General features: G+C 41.9%; 1 protein-coding gene across 6 annotated transcripts in view; it reads right to left on the bottom strand.

Annotated features, from left to right (window-relative positions):
- LOC102691747 (caskin-2) overlaps window positions 1-22,740 on the bottom strand; it is a 122,636-nt gene continuing 99,896 nt past the window's right edge. For 4 of the 6 annotated variants that reach the window (XM_015356449.2, XM_015356448.2, XM_069194468.1 and 1 more), the window contains 10 exons: window positions 21,673-21,759; window positions 18,856-18,977; window positions 17,561-17,639; window positions 11,671-11,765; window positions 11,295-11,405; window positions 10,968-11,069; window positions 9,298-9,436; window positions 6,654-8,642; window positions 6,045-6,330; window positions 1-4,932 (listed from right to left, as the gene is read on the bottom strand). In XM_015356449.2, coding sequence (XP_015211935.1) covers window positions 4,836-4,932; window positions 6,045-6,330; window positions 6,654-8,642; window positions 9,298-9,436; window positions 10,968-11,069; window positions 11,295-11,405; window positions 11,671-11,765; window positions 17,561-17,639; window positions 18,856-18,977; window positions 21,673-21,759 — 3,107 coding nt within the window. In that variant the 3' untranslated portion in view covers window positions 1-4,835. The remainder of the gene's footprint in view (window positions 4,933-6,044; window positions 6,331-6,653; window positions 8,643-9,297; window positions 9,437-10,967; window positions 11,070-11,294; window positions 11,406-11,670; window positions 11,766-17,560; window positions 17,640-18,855; window positions 18,978-21,672; window positions 21,760-22,740) is intronic. The other 2 variants (XM_015356452.2, XM_015356450.2) reach the window with 1 other exon arrangement.

Here is a 22,740-nt window from a genome sequence, read left to right as displayed (position 1 = left end):
CCCTTTTCATTCTATTTATTTATAATTTCAGTGTATAAAACAAGGCGTCAGAAAAGACTGTCAATTACAAACATTGGTTAGAAATATTGGGCCAAAATTAATATACATATTTTGGAAAAAAATACACAAAACACTTAATCCCATGGCATGTTATAACTTATTTTACAAGATTAGCCATACTGTATGTACAAGGTAGATTGGGCTGTGAACACCAGGAACCACTCTGTGTTCCTTAATTAACAAATGATACAATGAGGTTAGAAATATAAATCTCATTTAATGGTAAACAGTAAACATAACACAATAAAAAAAAAATCTTTCACGGTGAAAACATTTAGCTGCTAGTTGTTAAATAAGCCAGTCAGTCAATACAGTGTTCTTCAGCTCTTTTGACTTTGAATATGTTTACATGCAGGTTTGAATGCGAACATACTTTTCATAAATAAGGTGCTCTGTCTACACAGAAGTAATTGTCATTCCTGGCCTTTATTATTGTCAGCTATCCAGCTTCAAAGCACATCAGTTTCAATGCTGTAGCATTATGTCATGTTCAGGAATGAAATTATGTTTCATGTCAGGATTGATAACTGTATCTTTTACAGTACATAAACTAAGTATTAACAGAAATGTTAATCAAATTATTTAAATTCTGCGTATGATTTATATAAAGCTTCACTAATAGGATACATCTTAATAACAGTTGTAGCACTTAAGCATTAAAGAGACTGGATTATGTTTATTTAATGGCCAGTCTGTATATTTCTATAGCAGTGTTCATGAGAGTTTTACCCACTCTGATCTGTGAACAGGTGATTGGATGGCCTGATAGTGTACATATATGCTGTACAAGGCTTACAAAACCCCTCTGCTTTAAAAGTAAATTAATTTGTGATTTACTAAGAAAGTTATAACTGGTTCACTTTTTAAAATCAGCTATATGACATTGAGCCAGTCACTCACCCTGTGTTAATCCTAGTCCATCAGGAAAATCATTTTCTATTTTTGTGAATTACCACCATTTTGGACACAAAGCTCATTTACACATTGCTACTTACTCAGCTGTGAGTTCATCTAACAGCACACTGTACACTGTTTTCAGCCTGATAATTTTAGTCATTAAGTACCACAATGGTACCATCAGTAACAGATCTTGTTTCTGGAAAAAAAACTGTAATCAGTAGCCTTTCTCAACTGGCTAAATTCTGTGAACTTTTTACAGTAACCATACATTTCATAGAATTAATATATAATCAGACATTGTGATCTGGGTTAATAAATATAAGTAAGATTCATCAGATGACATTCCTGGTGACTTAAAACCCTTGTTGTTTGATTATATAATGCTCGGCTGTTGGCCCTTGTCTTTTGTGTACTTTTGTGTACAATGGTAAATATTTACAGAACCTGTTCTGACACTTATTAAAGACTAAGAATTTTCTTGAAAATATTTTTTTCTTCCAGCACAGAAATATAGAGCATTTTGGGACACATTTATAAAGATTTTTACATCATGTTGCATTTAGCACAATCGAGTGTCAAGAACAAACAAGTTCTTCTTAACAAAACCTAACCTAAAAGAAATGTTTAAAATAGCTGGAGGCTGTCTGTTTTAGCTTTTCTGTGTCCTATTATTATCAGAAAAATAGGTGTAAAAGCAAAAAGGATGTAAATGATTTACCAACATGGTCTTTATAGTTTACTGTACAACTGACCCTGTACTGTACAGTATGTGCTTATAAATAAGGAGATATAGTATAGTATATACTCGATAGTACAGATTTATTTTAAAAAATCATAAATTAAGTATTGTTACCAGTATCAGCCAGGAACAGAAGTGACTTTTAACGGACGTTCAAATGCTCACAGTTGGTTAAAATGGTGTCAGTTCTATTATTTATCTGAACTTAGTACTAGATGGAAGCATACTTACACTAAATTCACTGCCTGATCAAAACATTAGAGACCATGCTTATAGCATATTGGTCTACCTCCAGCATGTTTACAGCACTCATTCTGATAACCATTCAAAGATATCCTTTTGAGTAAGAGTCGTCTCTTCCTTTGTAAATTTGTCTCTTCCTTTGTTTCAGTAGCTTCTTGTAGGTACTATAGAACTACACTTCCTCATGGCATTTATCTTACAGCCTCTGCCTATGAAACCCTGAAGCATTCTGTAGAGGCACATTAGCCGGGTATGCTGTTACTTTCAGAAATGCACCAGTCACGTGTGCACTAACACTCATGCTGATGTCCTTCACATTAGCCATTTTTTCAAAACCCAAGTAAAATAAAGGAAAAGACTTTTCCGCTACGACTTTTCAGTCCTTAAGAACTGCTGGATTTACTTAAGACCCTACCAATTTTAATGCCATATAAATATAACACAGACCATGAAATTTAATATTTTTTTTTCCTACACCAAGCTCCAGTGAATTCATATGCTGGTTCCAGGATTCATGTTTTTATGCAATTCATTAAGAAAAAGAGATAATATAATGACAGGGCCCTTTGACGTTTTCAGTCAAGGTATAGTACTTTGCACAATCTGTCATCCTTCAATTCTGCTCATTTTAAGCAGCTGCATCATTAAAGAAGATGAGATTCCTTCAAGAATCAGCTGGATGAGGTTCTTGGATAAACTAGCTACTACTGTAACTACCAAATAGAAACTAGGTGGGACAAATGGTCTCCTCTTACAATAATGCATAAATTAACGATGTTAATTAGCCACTGTCAGGAAGCACAGTGTGATCTTTTGATAGCCAATAATTCCATGTTCCTCTGCATATGAATGACCATTGAAACTAGAGCATTGCTTTCGTTAACTACAGTTTTTTTGCTGCTCTTCAACACAAGTTCATGTTTTATTACTGTGACATAAAATAACATAATAAATCTGTTAAGATTTATACATCATAAATGTAATGTAGCCATTTTTAAATGACAGCAAAATTGATCACAATAACCCTGAATGTGGTTGGGTCCTAAAACATGCTGTGTGCTCAGCTTTTCTCACCACTTTGGACTGGATGGACCTAATGGTTCTCTGATTATCTGGGAGGGTAATTTATTAGTGAGGCTGTAGAGGTAGTGTAATTCCCTGACATTCTGATTCTGCAGACCCATGTTTCAAATTCTTCTTGCTATGCTGCATGTGAGGTGTTGAAGCCAATTCTCTGATGCTTCAGGGAATGACTGAGTGACCAAATGAGCAAGGTACTGTAAGCCTAACAGCCTCGTTTACAATATTTATTATGTCCTGATCTAAAAGATCTCTGAGCAATTGAACCCTATCTAGTATGCTTCAAATTCTTTTACTTAAAAGCCAAAATAAAGATGAAAACTTTCTTTTAAAGTTAAAAATAAAAGAGTTAAATAAGTGTATATTCAACATATTAGATATTGTTCTCTGCCGCTTTCATAAACTAGTCTGGCATGTCATGTTGAACAGTGCCCATGGGCAAGGTGGCACAGAGCACTTCAGTCGACTGAATTAATTAGCAGCTCAGCACGCTACCCTGTTAAATATATTTTTGTAGCTTTAATTAAAGTATTTATTTTAGTGACTCAGTTTTAGCCCTAAGAGAACACATGCTGTACACATATGTCAAAGACAAAAGTAATTTACTATTGTTTCTTCTGAACTGCTATCCTTTACAGTCCTTTTTTAAGTCCATTGTGCAATTCATCCATTGAATAAAGTTAAATACACGTTTTAACGGAAAGGAATGGATCACTTTTGTTAAAAAATAATATTTGCTTTAAATGTTTACATACTGTATCATCTTACAAAAGAGGCAACTTTAGGATTAGAGGATGAGATGACACATACAAAAGCTCAAGATTCTTTTCAAGCTTGAATTGGCATACCCTCTCAATTTCTATGTACTGTAGCTGAGAAGGGAAAGGTGAAATTCTGGACCATTCAACCTATACTAAGCACAGTAGAATAGCAAGTGAACGCTTTGGTCTTAGCAGGAGAGTCAATAGAAAAGTCCTGACAGAGCCCCAAAAACTTCAGCTAGGGAACAAACTGTATAAAAGAGATGGGATTCAGTACAGAAAGTAAAAATCACCACTGATACCCCCTCCAGAGTTAGAAGTGTGATGTCACTCAGTGCATTGAATCCAGTACTTGTCTGACACAGGAAAAAAGTATGGGATGGATTCTTTCGGAGCTCGCTAAAAAGGTTTCATCTATCTGGCAGAATACCTTTCAATGAGGAACTATCAGAAGAACACATTTTCAGTCTTTTCGCATTTAAGTGCCAACATTTTCAAAAGAAAACACAATTCTACAAGGAACTAGGGCAGCAGTGACTCACATAAGAAAAATTAATGCGTCCTTAAAATGAAGGCTTTTTTTTTTGTTCCTGATCTGCAAGCACACATTCGGTGGTCTACACCCAATGTAGCATTTTAGGAAAATCCCTGTATTTCAAATCATGACAGCTCTGGTCATGTTATAGCATGATACAGAACTGTGTAAGTGCTTGTGTTGACGTATTGCCAAAAACAGGAGGGTGGGGGGTACATTCTATCTCCCATCGTCAGAAATTTAATCTCCCTTTTCTCTGTTTTGACAGTGTCTTTCAGGTCACATGGGGCATCCTCTCAATCTGCTGCCCAAACTCTGGATACTCCATGCTTTTAGGGATCCCCTCCTTACTGGTCTGTTCTAAGGAAGTGGGTTGAGGCAGAACTTCTAATGAATAAGCCTTTGCAATTATACTCATACAGAGGACATTTAATGCTGCCACAGGCAGGACAGCTGTTTTGCAGTGGGGGTATCCTGGGGCTTTTCAGCCAGTTCAGCGCGCCGGTGACCCCTTGTCTCAGTCCAGCATGGCGTCCAATTGATCAGCGAGGTCATCAAACATGTTTCCAATGTCATCTAGAATGTTCCCGGCTGACCTGACTGTGCTGGTGCCACTAAAATATAGAAAAAAAACTCAGGTAAACATTTCTAGTGGTTGTGCCAAAGATAACTACAGGTACATTCAGCAGGCAGAGATATTTTAATGAGGAATTATTGTACATCTACTGTACTAACTGTGGGTGTATACACAATACAGCAGCTCATTTTTAGACCGATGAGACTGCAGGTGAAATGTTCCCTGCAGTACATCCATCTCAGAGACAGGTGTAGTTTTATAGATCCTGACAACAAAGTCTTTGACATGCTTACCCACATTAATATTAAATAGTCCATTGAATGATTGTGATTTGTTGAACATGAACTGCCAAAGAAATACAGGCAGTTCCTACAGAGGCTGTTGAATCGCTGAGGGATTCTTAGAATCTGTATTATAAATACAGAGCAAAAAGTGCAATCTGATTAAATGAACTGTGCCTGTACAGACTGATTTAGTTGTACAGACATTTTGTACATTTCTAACTACTGTTCAGTCACTCCTCAGTAAGATTAAACAGTGTTTATTGAGACCTGGAACGCAGCAGTCTTGTACATTTGTATGGTCTTGTTGTATCTAATAGCACACAGCATAGGTATACACATAGCATAGCTGGCCTTCGTGCTATATATACTGTAATGCCAGTCCAGTTTAGACCCAATTTGTTTACTATCCTTAAAATGGATTGTGGGGATATGAATGGAGTTGGGCCATATAGATATGCATTCATGTCAGAAAGTGACTTTTTGAACTTTGATTCACTTGACACCTTCATACTTGTTGGTTGTAGATATTGAACTAGCACAAGAAAGGACACTGAATTTGAGAGACAAGCGTTTATTTTTACAAAGCCATTTTGCTAATATGACTTTCTGCAATACATTATATAGGCCCCTTATGTTTGATATTTTGTTAGAATAATTGTATTTGCTTGAATAATCGCATCCCATATTGCTGGAATCTTTTTGTTAAGTAAGGCAACGATACTGCATCTTTTCACCTGGAACAAAAAATAATAAGGATTTCTGTATCCCATGGATAAAACTCAGATGGGCAGCATTATGTAGTAACTGCAGTACACACGGCATAGTTCTCAGTGCAGTACAGGGAAACTGCGTTTGTTCTCATTACCCATCAGTGTTGTCCTCCAGGGTGAGTTTTCTCTCCACAGCCTTCAGCGCTGCTTCAAGAGATGTACTGGTTTGTTCCAGCCGCCGCTGCACCAAGACAGAGCCCGGAGCTGGGCCCAACAGACAGGTCTGGGGCTTTCCTGCTTTTAGTTGCTGACTCTGGGGTACCATGTGTGGTTGAAGGCTGCTGGTAGGGGTCTGTACTGGCGATCGTGGACTGCAGGCTGTGGGAGCTGCAAAGGCCAGGCTCTGGACAACATTGAGGGTTACTGCATGGGTCCCAGCTTCTGCAAAGAGGAGTAGAGGCATGTCTATCACTGCTGCTGCTAAATGTAGCTATAAAAATCCATAATGTAGGGATGGAAAAAAGACTCCTACTGCACAGCTATCAAAACAATTTCTGGCTTTATGAGCTACAAAAGCACCAAAACAACCTTTGTGTGATTTTTGATCTCATTCTGAGAAAGTGAGAGTCTAGACTTAACCAGAAATCTTTATGAGATACAAGGCTTTATTGGTTTGTTTGTTTTATTGAAGCAGGTGTAAAGTCAGCATGGTGGCTGAACAAGAAAGAACATTGCTCCAGGCATGAAAGTAGCCGGGGAAGTACCTGAGGTTGCTAGGGTGCTGTGTCGAGTGTAGCTGCTGTCTGCCACTGGTTTCTGAGGGCTGGCCGGTTTGGGGGAAAGAGGTGGCTTCTGTGGCTTCCCTGGTGTGCCCTTTTCAAGGCACTGCAAGCTCTTTTCGATCTCCGCGATGCGGAAGCCCACGTCGTCATCATCCTCAAAATCTCGCTTATTCCCAGAGTCTGCACCTCCTGAGGCAGGCACAATGTTGACGGCTTGTGCCTCGGCATAGCGGGGCCCAATGGGAGCAGAGGCAGCCTCCTCCCTGCTCTCAGTGGGCGGTTGATGCTGCTGCTCCTTGGGCTTGTGTCTCCGCTTCACAGTGTCCGACTCCTTTAAGTTGAACTCTGGCACCTCCAGGGTCTTAGGAGCACGGGCCTTCTCTGCTGCTTCAGCAGTGGATTCGGGTTTAAGAGGTCCACCTGTCTTGGGCCTCTGCTTGATAGTGAGGTTCCCTTCTTCAGCGAAAGGTATGCACTCGCTCGAGCTGTTGTGGGGCGAAGAGGAGCTGTCCAGGGATGGCTTGCACTTATTCTCATCCTCTGTGTCAGATTTCGCATCACCATCCATGTCAACTTTGTCTGTCTCTGAGACCCCTGGCTCACTGAGTGTCCTTCTTCTACTCCCTACATGCTCTCTGGTGGCCTGCGGCAAGGCTGGCTTAGGTAGAGGCAAGCTCCCGGGTTCAGCAGGGCTGGCTGGGTCCTGGAGGGACCTGTCAATCTTTCGGAAGTGAACGTCATTGACAGCCTTTCCAACTGGACAGCTCCCCGAGACTTCCAGCATGGCGGTGATCGTTCTCACACTGCCCACGCTCTCCGTCTCCACGCCGCCGGGTGTCATGGCATCCGCTAGCTCGGAGGTGACAACACCGCTCACGGAGCTCAGCCTTTTTGGCGGGGGCGGAGGCGGGCCTTTCCTACGGGCCCGGATGGCGAAGGACTGGCTGCGGTTGACGTTGCGCTCAGGGCCGGCCTGCAGGTGCACAAGCTGGCTGCGCCCGGGGCGGCGGGTCAAGGTTGCGTAAGAGGCCAGGTTTCCTGTGGGAGCCATCTCTTCCTCGTCCGGCTCTCCGTCTGACAGGGCATAGCGAGTCAGACTCTGCGAGCGCTTCTTGGGCTTGAAGAGATCTCCATTCAGGGGAGCCCCACGCTGGCTAAGCAGAGGCACGGCGCCTGCTAGAGGCTTGGTGAAAGGGCTGCGGTCCAGGTCTGTGCTGCCACAGTGGGAGTGAAGATAGGTGAAGGCCTTCTGGGCTGGAGATCCCTGGGGTGATCCTTGGAAAGGCAGGACTGGAGAGGCATTGGGCTTGGCTTTCACTGGAACAGGAGGGTACACAAAACCCCCTGGCACTTTCCCCGGGGTATGTGGTGGAGTAATGCTAGTAGGGTTCTGCTGGAGCAGGGCCATTTTGGACGGTACCCCCACCTTGGAGGACAGAAGAGGGCGCTGGTCCCGTCCCTCTGGAATGTTGCGCTCCTTCGCGGGGCTACCCCCAGCTCTCCCATTGGTCCCCTCCAGGCGGAAAGTGTCCTGATTCGTCCGGGACCGGCCCCCACTGCTACCACTGCTGCTGTCCCCGCTGCCCAGACTCTCCTGCGAGCGGCTGGAAGGGGCAGAGCGTGCCAGCGGATGTTCCTGGGAGTGCCCAGAGCCACGTGAGCGGGTGCCAATGCTCTCCTGGCTGCAGGAGATACCAGCAACACTCTTGATGACCAGCCCATCCTGGCAGCCACTGTAGGTATTGGACATGGCGCTCTGCAGCTCCGCACTCAGCTCGCTGTCCTGAAAAGTCAGCATCTTTTGCGTGTGGGGGGAAGGGCAGTCCCCACCCTCTAGTGGCTCAATGGTCACAAGCTCCAAGGCACCAGGCAGCTTGCGTCGCAAGGTCCTGCTTCCTGCCTCTGCCAGGTTCTGTGCCTTCTGGATATCACACAGCTTCTTTACTGCCAGCATCATCTTCTTCTGATGGCCTGATGGGATGGACACAGGGAAGCTTTATTTAAACACAAGGAACTCCAAATTCTGAAAGGCAAAACTCAAAGCTGTAATCACAGATGAATATACATCGCATTGTGGCCCTAGACACTGACAGATGCATAGCCAGTGTAATATATTATAATGTTCATTGGAGACAGAACAACCATGAAAACCTCCCACAGTACCATGAACAAATGTTCTACTATCAAAGCATTGCCATAGTAACATTTTTTAATGATCTTGATCAGTAAATACAGTTATAATAATTGAGTACAGGGATGCAAAAATACTTCATTCTTCCTATAGTCTTCCTGTTATGGTGCATAAAAGACTTCAATACACAATGTGCTTTATATAAAATGTTTTACCGGACAAAAACACTTGGACGATCTGAACAGGTATGACTATATTTTGGCTCAAATGTAGCGCTATTCTTATGCTAACTAGGAAAGTGCTCTTTCATGATCCCAGGCTTTTCTCATGGTAATACCATGTGTTCTTAAGAGTTTCCCAGCTCTCCGTGCTTTTTCATACTGTCCTGTGATTTCCTGTGATGTCCTGTGCTTGACTAGTTTACTGTAGCACACTTTCTGTGCTACAAAGCAGGAAAGATCTACAGTACAAATGTCACCCCTCTTCTCATGTTACCCAGCTTGGTGATGCCAATCTCCTGCAGGTCCTCCCAGGTGATGTCCCGGACAATGCTTATGGAGTCGTAGCCATTCTCCGACAGCTTCTTGTGGTACTGGGGCAGCCCGATGGCACTCAGCCACTCGCCCAGGTCACTCTGTGACAGGCAGGGAGCAGGGATTAAGGGGGATTGTAAATGTAATGTAAAACATATACCAGAGAACACTACTAGAAATGCTTTCATTAGCTTTACACAAAGGGTTTGGGAGTGTGGAACAAGCAGCCATGCCATGTTGTCGAAAATGACACCTTAACTTCATTGAGCAACAGCTGGATGAGATGCTTGGATCAACTACTGGAATTAAATACTGTACGAACTATCAAATTGGCTACATGGGCACAATGAGGTCCTCTCAATCGGACCTCATGCTGTAGAACGCGGTTCCATACCACACAGTTTGACACTCAGTTTCACACCTGACACTTCAGAAACCGAGAATGCGGGGAAGAAGAACCATCACTCCACCCTATCTTATTAAACTTTTAGGACCAGGATGGGCTCTAGTCCTCGAAACACCTGGTTATGTCCTGCAAAGTATACAGGAACTTTTTCAATCGGCAAAGACTTCAGAAACTGCCTGATCTGATCCAAACACATTATTTGATTATATAATTAAGGGTGTATGTAAAATAAAATCCAGAGGATGCTACAACAGCAAAGCAACAGTCATCCATCCTTGCATCCCCAAATGCATCCCTAGATGTTGGCACTATATTTTATGGATGAGAAAAAAGCTAAAAAGTCATGACTACTTTCTTCTTTGTTTTGTGAAAGATTTAAAATCTCATGTAAAAAAACTGTCCTTCCTATTGCTCAATATATTGTTACTTTGTAATTGCTTTTTTACGGCACTTTGCAGTACGACTAAGGATCCCAGACAGATCACAATAGTGTTCAGCTGCCAGCTGGGCACAGGTGTGTTGCCACTCATGAGCAGTACTGTAGTGACAGCAGGTGCCATGTAAGAGGAAGACAGTAAAGGAAAGTCCTGAAAAGGTAATGGCCTGGGAAGAACATCTTTAACTCTACTGCAAACAGTGCCAAGAAAAAGCTTGTGAACCCCAGATATAACTGTTAGATAACTAAATTTGAGTTCTTCCTCAAACCTGATGTGAGAGACTGATCAACAGTTACCTGCAGTTTATCTGCAGTCACTGCTGCTCAAGGGGGAGCCTCCAGTTGCTGAATCTAGAGGTTCACATTCTTTGTCACACATGGATACTGGAGGTTGCATCATTTGAGGATAAATATTGTTGAAAGAGAGTCACGTTTTGTGTCATTAGTTTCATCAGAATATCTTTATCTATTAATAGGACTAACGATTAAGATCTAGTAATCTAGTAAATAATTGCTTCATTTTCAGATGAACGGGAAGAACAGGAGATTTCTTCAGACCGCCTTAACATAAAGTAGTGCTTTAGCAGTAAATGTGGTTTAAATGCACATGCTGACGTGATCTAAGAGCTCAGGGTACAGAATGGTGAATCAAAATTCAGCCAAAGAGCTACATTGATAAACTTTCATTCATCATATCTATCTATAGCCTTCAGCATACCTCCCACTCCACCAAATCCTTGCTTTTTTAACTACTAATGACATTTCTAAGACTCAATGATCTTGAACTTACTGGAATATAGTCTGGCAGCCACTCCGGTATGTTCAGGTTACTGATTTCAATGGAGATTTTCTTCCGGTGGCCTGGCTTGGTCACTCCAATGGCAGTCAAGTCCTAGACAGAAAATCAGACACCATCCGTTAACACACAGGGGATGCATTTTTAAAGTGCCATACAGAGAAAAGTCAGCCTGTGCATAAGTTCAATTAACTTTTTTCAACTCTACTTGAACACACATAGCACAGTCCTATAGGACCAGGAATAACTTGTATTCTATTGACTGTGTCCACAGTCACTGCCAGTTTATCTTGGGCAGTATGGTCTGGCTTCCTTGCTCACCTCAGGGGTCATGCGACTGATCGTGGGCACATCGTACCCGGCGTTGAGGAAGTTGGCAGTGTACTGCTCCAGCTGGAACTCGCTCAGCCACTGGTAGATCGCCTCGGCATCCTGCAGGGAAAGGACAGGAACAGAGGCAATGAAGGGCTGGCAGAACCCTCAAAGACTAGGAGCAATAGCCTCTGCCAGCGAGTTCTCTCCATGCTCGGACAAGATATACCCACAGGTACTACAGGCTTGCGTGTGAAAATAAGCAGGAGGCATGAAAGTTCACAGTGTGGATGGCGTAAGCATAGTCATTATGTAGATGTAGAGGCACACTTCGACAGTATATGAATGATAAGAAAAGGAAAAGTGCTTTGGCGCTGCTCCTCACCTTGCCCTCCAGGAGCTGCTCTGGCCGGATGAACAGGGACGAGAAGCTCTGCTCCCCGGAACGCAAGCTGTTCTGACTCTGCCGTCGCAACCCCCCTGAAATCACAGGACCCACAGTTCATTACAGGACGATCACCCCAAAGGACATCGAGCCAAAAGACATTAACTTTCTGGCAGATAACCGTAGAATGTCCAGATTCACTGCCAGTGAATTCACTGCTTAAGTTATGTCATTCAACCTGTGCCAATGCCACTTCGCAACCGAGGCTGACCGAAGACTCACAAAGTTCCTCGGATTTCAGAATCTTGCTGTGCCACTCGCAGTATGAGTGTTCTGTGCAGTGTTTCACCCCACCATGGTTTCCTAATGGATCTTGTTATGTGTCTCTCTAGGGTTCAAAATGTTTCTTTGAAGGATTACAAGAGGATTGTTCAATTCTCAGAAAATCCAAAGTTGTAAAGTAACAAAACAATAGGAAGGCACGGTGGCACAGTGGTTAGCATTGTTGCATATCTGCCTGGGTTCAATTCCTGTGGCGCTATCTGTGAGAAGTTTGCATGTTCTCCACATGTTTTATTGTGTTTCGTGGGTTTCCTCAAGGTGCCCCAGTTTCCTTCCACAGTCCAAAGGCATCCTGGTACGTTAACTGGCTTCTGGGAAAATTGGCCCTGGTGTGAGTGTTATTTGTGTGATTGGCATCCCGTCCAGGGTGTACTCTGCCTTGTGCCTGCTGCTTGCCAGACTGTGGCTGGCCTGCAACTCTGTATTGAATAAAGCAGTTAGAAAATGGATGGATGGAAATAAAACAACATGAAAATAGTCAGCCTGAGCTCGGATGGATTGGAGCCTCAACAAAAACCTTCATTCAACCATCATATATTGCTCAGCTCTTAAACTTGGAGGAAGCAAAGGAGTTTGACCATTTAGTTAATCATGTGCTCGGACTGATTGACAATACTAGTTGTAGCACAATAACAGAGTCATCATTTCTGGTTTGTGCCCTCTTAGTACACTGAGTGGCAAGCTACAGTAGGTGCCTTCAACTACACTTTCCTTTATATATTCCCTTAAATGTTACTTGAATTTAAAGGTCAAAGACTGACAAGAGTTCTGTTTCATGACTATGGCTAACATCTGGTACAAGCATAATGAACAAACAGTCACTTCTGAGGTGCCTTCAGTCATGGGAAAGGTTGCAATGTTGACTTTCAGAACTCCCCTGGTTAGAGCCAGCATCTTAGATAAGATGCACATCCAGCACACTTTGTAGTAATGGATATTCGGTCCCTAACGACTGCAAGAGCATCTCACCTGAGGAGATAACAGGCCGGTTATACAGTCCTTCATCATACATTTGTCTTTAGCTTTCCCCTTAAGTGTTCAAAGAGTTTAAGGCTGTTGCACAGAGTAGTTGAACAATATTTTAGATGAGGGAAAATGTATTTAATTTACTACTTATTGTAGGTATTGCAATAACTATTTTGTGTAACTGGTGCCTTGACTTACTGTAAGTTGGGTAAGTACAGGTAGGAAAGCCTTAGATTTAATGAATTTAGTATCACAGTGTAACTATTCTTATAGGCACAATATTTTACATAGTATTTCCACCGAGGAAGATCCAGGGAATTGCCACATTCTGTTTGTGTGACTTTTGGTCTGTACTACAGATCAACAGGGGTTGATACAGGGGGTATAATACAGCTCACCAGGAATGCCTGGCCATACTGTAGACAGGACCTTTACAGCAACAGCTTGTATATCTTCAATAAGATACAAATGTGTCTCCATAAACTGGACAGAGCTGTAATTAGTTTTCCCCATTTATGAAAAATGTCTTACAACAGAACAATTATGGTTGAAAACAGGAAAGTATTTAAATAGGTTTCATATGTGTGGTTAATTCAACTTTGCAAGAATAAAAGAGCAGAATATGCTTTATTCTGAAGGGAAACAAGATAGCTAGAAACAAAAGAATTGACCTCGGCCCTATCTTCAGAGGGGATGAAAGCTCAATTCCTGGGATAGCTACTCATTTAAAGTTTTAATGAATGTACATCTCTCTTCCCTCCCTCAATGGAAACGTTAATCATTTCACTTTGATTCTGTGTATAAAGAGATCCAGAAAACAGTAAGAGAGACCTGGTCCACAGGAATGTGCCGTAACTACCTGAGGCTGTGTTTTCCGTTGTAAACATGTCAGGTTTTCTGAACTTTCGCCATGGTAACAAATTGTCTCCACCTTCATAGGAAAACAACTTTGCAGACAGGAATGAGGAGCCCAAGGCACAGACTGTCAACACCAAACATGACTTTGTGTTTCTTCATCCACAATAACACAATCTGGCCATCCTGCACAGAGAAGCCCACAGACACAGACTGTTCTCACTTCTGAACGTCATAGACTTGCTAGGTTAATAGTTTGCAGGCTGTGTTGCGCATATCATGAAAAAATACATTAAGTATTTTGCACTGCAGATCTGGAAAATAAGTTGAGGATATACAAACGATTGTACATTTCAATTTTTCAATTTTACTTCGATACTGAATGGAATATAAATATTTTTTGTCATTTTTCCCCTTAAATGCATCTATGAACTAGCTCTTGGTAAAGAGTTACTACAGTATATTACCACATCCTATACTAACATTTCCCTAAGATGCATGAATGTGGAATAATTAATATGGACCACAACATGGGAAAAAAATCTAAAAAAGTTATCAGGAATCATGTGCAGCAGCAGAAACAAGAACCCTTTTTCATCAATTATGGGATGACGTCATCTTGAAGGCTCCCATAAAGACATTTGCTATCTTCTAGTAGTAGTATCTACTGCTTCCACCTTCCTGTCTTTCTTAAGGGAACCCTGTTGGTTCGGGTTCAGAATTTCATCACTTCCTGATGCGACTGGTTTAACATACTAGCCACCTCCCTGACACACTCAGGGTAGAAGGAAATTTTATGTTCAGTTTAAATATTTCCGCACTAAAACAATACCTTGTTTACACATATTGTAGGCAAACAGACGTACTGTAAACAAACGGACCTGTGCCACGTTCTGCAATGTGGGAAGAAATCGATGTGATAATGACAGACTGTTCTCAGAGATCGGTGGTATATGAACTTCGTTTTAGCCAAAAGATGACCCAAAAACAAAATGAACATTTCCAAAAGAGGGAAGTAGGGATCAGAGGGGAATGCTGTCTCTTCAGTGTCACAAGTGTTGAATCACAGTACAGTCAGCAAGGGAACTCATGATAAATACTGTAGGACAGTCTTTCAGGTACACTGTTTGTAACAGTTGTTCTCAATCCTGGTCATGGGTAACCCCCGCGTCTGCTGGTTTTTGAACCACCCCAAAACTTTAGCATGGGCTAATTAGAAGAGATAGTCTGATAGTGTTACTCCCACTGGTCTATTCATCATCAATTGATCACCAGTTAAAAGCTGTTTAGCAGGAAATAAGGGAGCCAATTCTCAATTTGTAAGCTGAGGAGAGACTGTATAGAGTTCAGTGTGCTGGAAGTTTTTAAATTGATGCACTTTAATTAGGGGATTTTTTTTACCAAAGAGAGTGCAGAACACAAGTCTAAATTCACAAGCATATCAGTTACCGTAAACATAGCACTGGTGATTAAGGGCCTATTTGGAATAAAAACCAGCAGACACAGGGGTCCTCTCGGATTGAGAGGCACTGGATTACAGAAACGAAAGTTGCCAATTGCTATGTTGTGAAAGGAAAGTGTGTTAAATAACAACAAACTTGCAGATTATATCCTGAAAACACCATGCAGGATTTCACAAAACAAGTGCAACAATCAGGCAAAGTTAAATTGAGTCTAACAAGACCCCCTTAATGGGCAAAAGCTAGATTTAGTTAAATACATCTATTAAAGTACTCACTGTACTTTCAGTAAACTGGTAAACTCATGAAGTTGAGGCTGAGCTGTTTTTTACCCTTTGTCATGATAACCATAACGAGAAACAGGACTGAAAACAAACAGCATCACAATCTGTATGCAGCAACAGACCTGCCTCTTAGTAGCTGACAGCTCATCACAATAAGAACAAAAACCTCTAAAAAACCCGAAGAAGCCATCTAGGGAAGAAATGGAAGGGACAGTTAAGAGTCTTACCATTCCTAAAAAATGCCACACGCATCCCGACTGCCCCAGTGATTAATATCCCAGCCTACAAATGTCTTGGATGACTACAGTATACCTGGAAGACTTGTGCTCAGAACGGCACCCTCTCTCCTTCTCTGAAGCTGGGCTGGAAACCCGACACTGTATTTGTCTGAGCAGCCCAAAACAACTCTCCCACACAGCCCCGGCCTACGAGGTGGTCTTAAAGAGCCTACTTCACTGGACTTTCTTAAAGGGGTGGCATGAATTTCACATTTTTCTTTACTTTCCTGTTCATCAAGAAGTTAAGTACTGTCATTCTAAAGTCTTAGCTCTTTGCAGTATAATTATTCCATGGCTGTCTAGCCGGTCAGATCTGATTTCATTGTGGTCTGTATTTTAGATATTACGTGGTCTGAACACAATTGAACTGAATTTGTTTTAATGAGACAGGGTAAGAAACACTGCAGATTAAAAGGAAATTCTGCACCAAAAATAATCAAATCTAGTTGCAAACAGCAGTTACTGGTGGGAAAATCAATATTGATGCATCTTTTGACTGTAACAATTTAGCATTTTACCTTCAAAAAGTCAAAGGCAATAAATAAGAACCTTTTCATGGTAAATGAAAAGGCATCGCATCCTGGCAAAATTTCCCATTGGCTCTTATCAATCATGGACTCCTAATAATCCTCATCTATGAATTGTCTTCTTTACTCTGCTCTCTTCCCCACTAATAGCTGATGTGTGCTGAGCGCTCTGATGCACTATGGCTGCCGTCACATCATCCAGGTGGGGCTGCACGCTGCTGGTGGTGGAGGGGAGTCCCCATTACCTGTAAAGCACTTTGAGTGGAGTGTCCAGAATAGCGCTATTTAAGTGTAAGCAATTATTATTATTATTATTATTATTAAACATATGATTCCCTATAGGTGTTCTATTATAACCATATATTCCTATCTCTGGTCTATAAAGAATTACAAGAAGAGTTTTTCAAGGGCTGTTTTGCTTAAGCACATAAGGGTTCCTATGTGTGTTTCACAGTAACCTTTATCCTGTCTTTTTATGGAGTTTAAGCTCATTTTTCACAAGGACGGGTGACAGGCTTTATACAGTATGGCTGCAAAACCACATGACCAATCAGCTGCTGCTGTGGACTACAATCCTTACAAACTACTATCCACATCACATTACTTTCAATAACTGCTTATCCAGTTCAGGGTCAAGGTGGCCTGGGAAGCACTGGGCACAGTGCAGGATACACCCTTAATGGACACTAGTCCATTGCAGAGCACACAGAGACAAACACACACACCACACACACACACTCTGACAACAGGGCCAATTTTCCTGTAAGCCAATTCGACTACTAATCCTATTAATAAATCTGCAATATTCTATTAAAGATGTATGTCACAACAAATGCAAAGATATGTATATTATACACACTTGGAATTCCACTGGCTTCCGATGGTTTTAATTTGGAATAATTTGAGAGAAAACCTGTTTTACATTTTATTTTGTTCCAATCTGCCAAGAACAATCAGAAAACAAATGCCCACAATGAGCCAATAATTTATGTTTCTGGATTTAGGATAAATGGTAACATTCATTCTCACTCTCCAGAGGCGAGAGTGCACAGCTGACTATTTTAAATTCAGGACAATATTGGACAGCCCCGGCCAGTTTTTCTCTTGGCTGCTGACTATTCACAGAAAAAAAAACCTTTTTATGCGTACCTGTATTTAAACAAAAAAGGATTGGTTACCTGATGGCTGCTCCCCCTGTTTTGCCATGTCAGAACCAGCACTGATTTGTTGCACTTGGTCTCCAACAGAGGGCGCTGGCTGCATTGAAAAAAAAAGTACAATTTGTTTTAGAACAGCAGGGATAAACCTTCAGCTTTCCATCTTGATGTTTGCTATCAGCAACCAATAAAATGTCATGTTTTCTGTCTGAAATAGTACAAAAGATAATTCTGAAATTAATTTCAAAACTTTAAAAATGAACTAATCTTTATTACAATATAAGTGCCGGTGAAACAATACCGTGACCTTTGGCTATGTGCTGCAAAGTAACTATTTTTGATCACAGCAAATGTGGACTGAGAGCTTTATAGGAAATCCCTCCACGGGCACTAATTTCACAAGCTAGTTAGCACTCAATGGGGATCAGTGACACTACACTACAGCTATACCCTTAAATATTGAGCAGAAGTCATTAAATAAAGGCGGTCATAAACCAGTTTATGCACACTAACAGAGCAGATGCATCATCTGCCTTCAAGCTGCCCCAATCAAACAGCCCCTAGTTTTAATGGTGTAGGGGCTCACTTAAGCTTTATAGCCTGTTAGCTGATCTAATCACTTCCATTTATCAGGGAGAGACAGCTGGGTGCTGGAGGAATCATGTACACCAGATAACCGCATTACAATGAAAGGGAAACTGGCATCTTTATAATCAAGGTCAAATAGAAACATTTAAAATGCTACTCCCACTGGTTTTTGAAGAGATGGCTTCCTAAACATCACTCAGAAGCACATAACAACGACATAACGACGCTAAAGACTGACGAGAGGACCTGATACAAGCATTCACAATCCTCAAAGGTACTGACAGTCAACGCAGCAGGAAGAACAGTGACACAGAAATCGGAGGACAGATGCAGAAATTACACTGAAGTACATTTAAAATTGAAAACAGGAAGCAATTCTTTACTCGAAAGAATAAGTCCAAAAGACAGCTAGATGAGATCGTTGGATCAATTTTATACTAACCACCAAACAGACTAGAGGAGCCAAATGGCATCCTCCTGTTTGTTTTTATTTTTATGGAACCACCCCCCAAAAAAGGGAAATCATCAGTACATCACCGATTCAGTCTAGTGACCTGGCTGTTTGAGTGCAATTAACACGAGTGATAAGCCACTAGGCCTGCACTGTGCTCCGACGCTCTCGTTTAAAGCACCAAAATAGACCCTATGAGGATGAACTATTTCCAATCAGTGAAACTATGAGGATGAACTATTCCCTTAGTCTCCAGCATTCGGTGGTGCTCCCTCACCTTGGCACCATCCGCGAGGCCCCCAGGCGCCTGGCCGTTGTTGCTGTCCGTGCTCTGCCCGCTGCCCGCGCTCCGGGTACTGCCCACGCTGCCTGTGCTGCCCACGCTGTTCCGGTCTCCGGCTAACAGGTAGAGGAAAGAGGAGAAGGCTGAGACACATGCTGGCCAGGCCGGGCTCCCTCACAAGCACTGCGAGGGATTCGGTCAACATGCCTCGAAGCCGGAACAACGCTTAAATAATATCCAGCCACACCTTGCAGGACAGAAAATGCACTTCACCACGCACACTTCAATCACCAGCTTCAGAAACAGTTATGTAAACCTAATAGCCATTGACTGCTGAAAGTTGTATTTTATATTTTGTAAATTGTATATTGTTTTCGATACTGTACTGTATGTTGTAGTGCATTGTATACCACATACTACAAAGACACTTTTTGCACCACTCAATCACCGTTTTTATGGAGTGTTGTCTTCACCTATCTGTACACTGAGTGAACAAGCACGGATAGGAATTCCAATGTACTTGTACCTTGAACTGAACTTCACTTCCAATGTGCCATTTGCCCTGTGACAAGTCTAAGGCCAAACCGTGATCTCTGTAAACCAGGTGGATCAAAGTTACCCTGACACCTTGAAGCAGCTGGCAGTCAAGCCCGGCCCCACAATGGCCAGGACACATAGCTTCCCTTACGCCTTATAAAAATGATACTGCTTTTTCAAGAGGAGTCAAGGAAGCAGCATTGTGGACTGAAAGTAGCAGCCAAAAACATTCAAAGCCTTTTTGATGTTTTGGCGTTTTTACTTATTGCATTTCTTTGTGGATTTTTCAGTTACTCGGAGGAGAGCACAACCTGACCTCATCCTCAGTGTGTGGGAGCACTGCTCCCAACAGCCCTAGGAAGCTCAATCAGAGAACAAATGACCTTGATTTGTCTGCAAAATAATTCTGCTTTTTTGCTAGCAGTTTAATCTTTCCTAGAAGGCCAAGAGTCACTTCTTCCAGAGACACACAGAAGACTTTCTCTGAGTAAGTATTGCTGTCTTGGATAAGCAGCTCTGCCCAACTTATACTGCCTAATGTGTGTTAAATGCAATGCAAAAAAGCAGTTTCTCACCCTCATTAATGAGCTCACCAACCAAACAGGTTTTTAAATATTTAGCAAAGTTCTGAAACTCTTATCGTTTTTGTTAACTGGTGTAGCACAAACAGACTGGATGGCTCAGATGATTTGAGAACAGTACTGATATGACTGTGAGTTTGGGTCTGACTCTTCCCCAGTAATCTAAAGTGGGTCTGGATACACTAATTAATATTTAAGATTTAATTAAATTGTTTTAAAGGAGAGAAGACTACAGCAACTGATTATAAAAGAGGCCAACTTCATTAAACACCCACCTGGGCTATTAACAGATTCCCATAATTGTGGAGTTGGGAAGTAAAATTATTCAGAGCCAGTAGGCAACTTTAATATAAGTAACTACTGTATGAGTCAGCCAATTAATAAGGTACGGTATTGAATTAAAGTCTTACAAGGAAACAGTATGAAATAATAAGGGTCACTTAAACTGGACTACAGGAAGTATTAAGCTAACAGTAACAATAAGCATGGGAGCATATTGATTATAGTATAGTCATATTATAGATTCTGTGACTGTTATGCTTAATTAGTTTTTTCTTGAACACAGTAATGAAATCTGACCACAATCTGGCAAACTTCATTTTATCTGTCACAACACCTCTATGTATCTGACCTGTGATAACCAACCCAAATTCTGCCCAAACAACAGCTTTCATCTTCTTTATTCTGTCATTTCCTTCTGTACATCCTCAATCCTTAGTATGATTCAGTATGGAGTTCAACATTGCTTTTTGGTCTGTTTGCTTTAGAATGCCAAGGCACACTATTATTAAATACACAGAGAAAAGTACATTTATAAACACCAGGTGCTAGCTGACCACACCCTTATCTTGAGTGTTAAATCAGCATATTGGCACTCTTTTGAGAAGACAGTACTTCATTAGTGGTTTACTATTGGCCTTAACATGTTGATCAGCCAATCATGTAGATGCACCAGTCCCATACACCAACACTGTGATCTCCTGTGTCTCCAAGGAGCAGTATAATACCAGGAACATTCTACAGCTTCGCTCCATGGGAGAGAGTGATGTATAGGAAATTGGGGGATAGAGGAGGGGACTACCGCAGGAAAGGAGGGTACAGCAGCAGGCGGGGTAATAACAGCCAGGCTGGGACACTTTAGCGCATGGGGCACCTGAATCTTTCATCCCAGGAAACTCTGAGAAACTGAGAACTTGCCCCTTGCTTATGTACAGTATAAAACAATCCGTATGTACAGTACTGTATAAACAGCTTCCACTAAACTACTGAGACTATAATCAGCATGTGGACATTTTTATTTTCTCCCACAGTTATGAGGCTCCAGAACACAGTACACTTTGCTGTTTTAACATGACAGAAAGGAAGTTAGTTTTAGGTTACTTCGATGACCTATTTCCTATTTAATGAAGTAAATATCTCATGCAAATATAAGTACAGTTAAAGTGAGCGAGAGTGAGTAATGACTTATTGGGTCTCTAACAGGCCTTAGCATGCTGATGAACAGTGGTGCTAAGAGGCAGATCACACTCAGAATATCCTGGGATCTGGGAGCTGGGTGGTACCCTTCAGGAAGCTGAGGTGTCAGGGAGATGCAATTCAGGCAGATCTACCTACCCTGGGGGTGATTTGCACGGCAGCCATGGAAATGGGGGCAGGTAGGGGTGGGGTTGAAGGGCACTGGGAAGTGTCTTACCAATGACTGAGCTCCTCAGGACCCAGACGTCCTCACTGGGACTGGCTGGCTCAGAGAGGAGGAAACTGGGGCTGTCAGGTGGTGTACCTATTGAACACAAAGACTTCATAGACGATGGGCATGGCTGGGGAGGAGGGAGGGGACACAGGGGGCTCAAAAGCGCATGTCCCATGTGGCCACATGCTTTCCTCCTGCACAAAAAGGGGAGGGGCGATGTATTAACCCCTTTCTCCAGTTAAGAATACCAGCTTGCAGGTGTGTCAGTGTGTAAACGGTCTTGCTAGAAACCCAAACATTTCCTTCTCCTGCTTTAATAAAGCTGTTCTGTTTATTTATTTTCTCCTGGACAGCCTGCAGATAAAACTGAGATTTTGAAATCATAAGATGCTTAAGTGCACCATCTTCTAGACACTTTCGGATGGCTATACTGTAAGTCTTTTCTACTTTTGGATGGCTATAGGTTTCTGTACATGGGCAAGCTGCAATAACGGATGTCTGTGTCAGCTCCTTTTTGTGCAAGGTATTTTATTATTGTTTTATAATCCTGCATCAAGGATCCTCCAAAATGTGGTCCTGGAGCGACAGATTCATGAATCCTTTTACTACTCTACTAAACCCTGTGGCACTGTACAGTGCTTGAAAACACAATTAGTGAACAATGTAAAGAACAGAAGCTTTGCAGTAATATAGGACTGGATGCAAGTCTCCTGCTGAAGTCTGCATTCTCCCAAGGACACCCACAGGGTCTTGGTGAAGCCAACTTTGAAGCCCAACCCATAGCAAGTATGCTGTATTGTGATATGATCAAGGTCTACTTCATTTAACCCACACATGAAAGTCTGAATTAGTGATGACCAGGAGTGTAAGGCTGGGCAAACAGATGATTGATTGTTTGTTATAAATCATTAAATACAGTTAGTGAAAGGAGATCAAAGAACAGGGTTGAGTGGTGATGGCACAGATTGCGACAATGATGACAACAGGTACCCCCAAATCCCAAGATGTTATTGATGAGGGTACAGGTAGTTTAAATATGTGATTACTAATGACATAGATAGATAATACTTT

This window comes from Lepisosteus oculatus, chromosome 9 (assembly GCF_040954835.1).
Source record: "Lepisosteus oculatus isolate fLepOcu1 chromosome 9, fLepOcu1.hap2, whole genome shotgun sequence".
NCBI classification, from domain to species: domain Eukaryota; kingdom Metazoa; phylum Chordata; class Actinopteri; order Semionotiformes; family Lepisosteidae; genus Lepisosteus; species Lepisosteus oculatus.
This window is presented reverse-complemented; position numbering and strand designations above follow the sequence as displayed.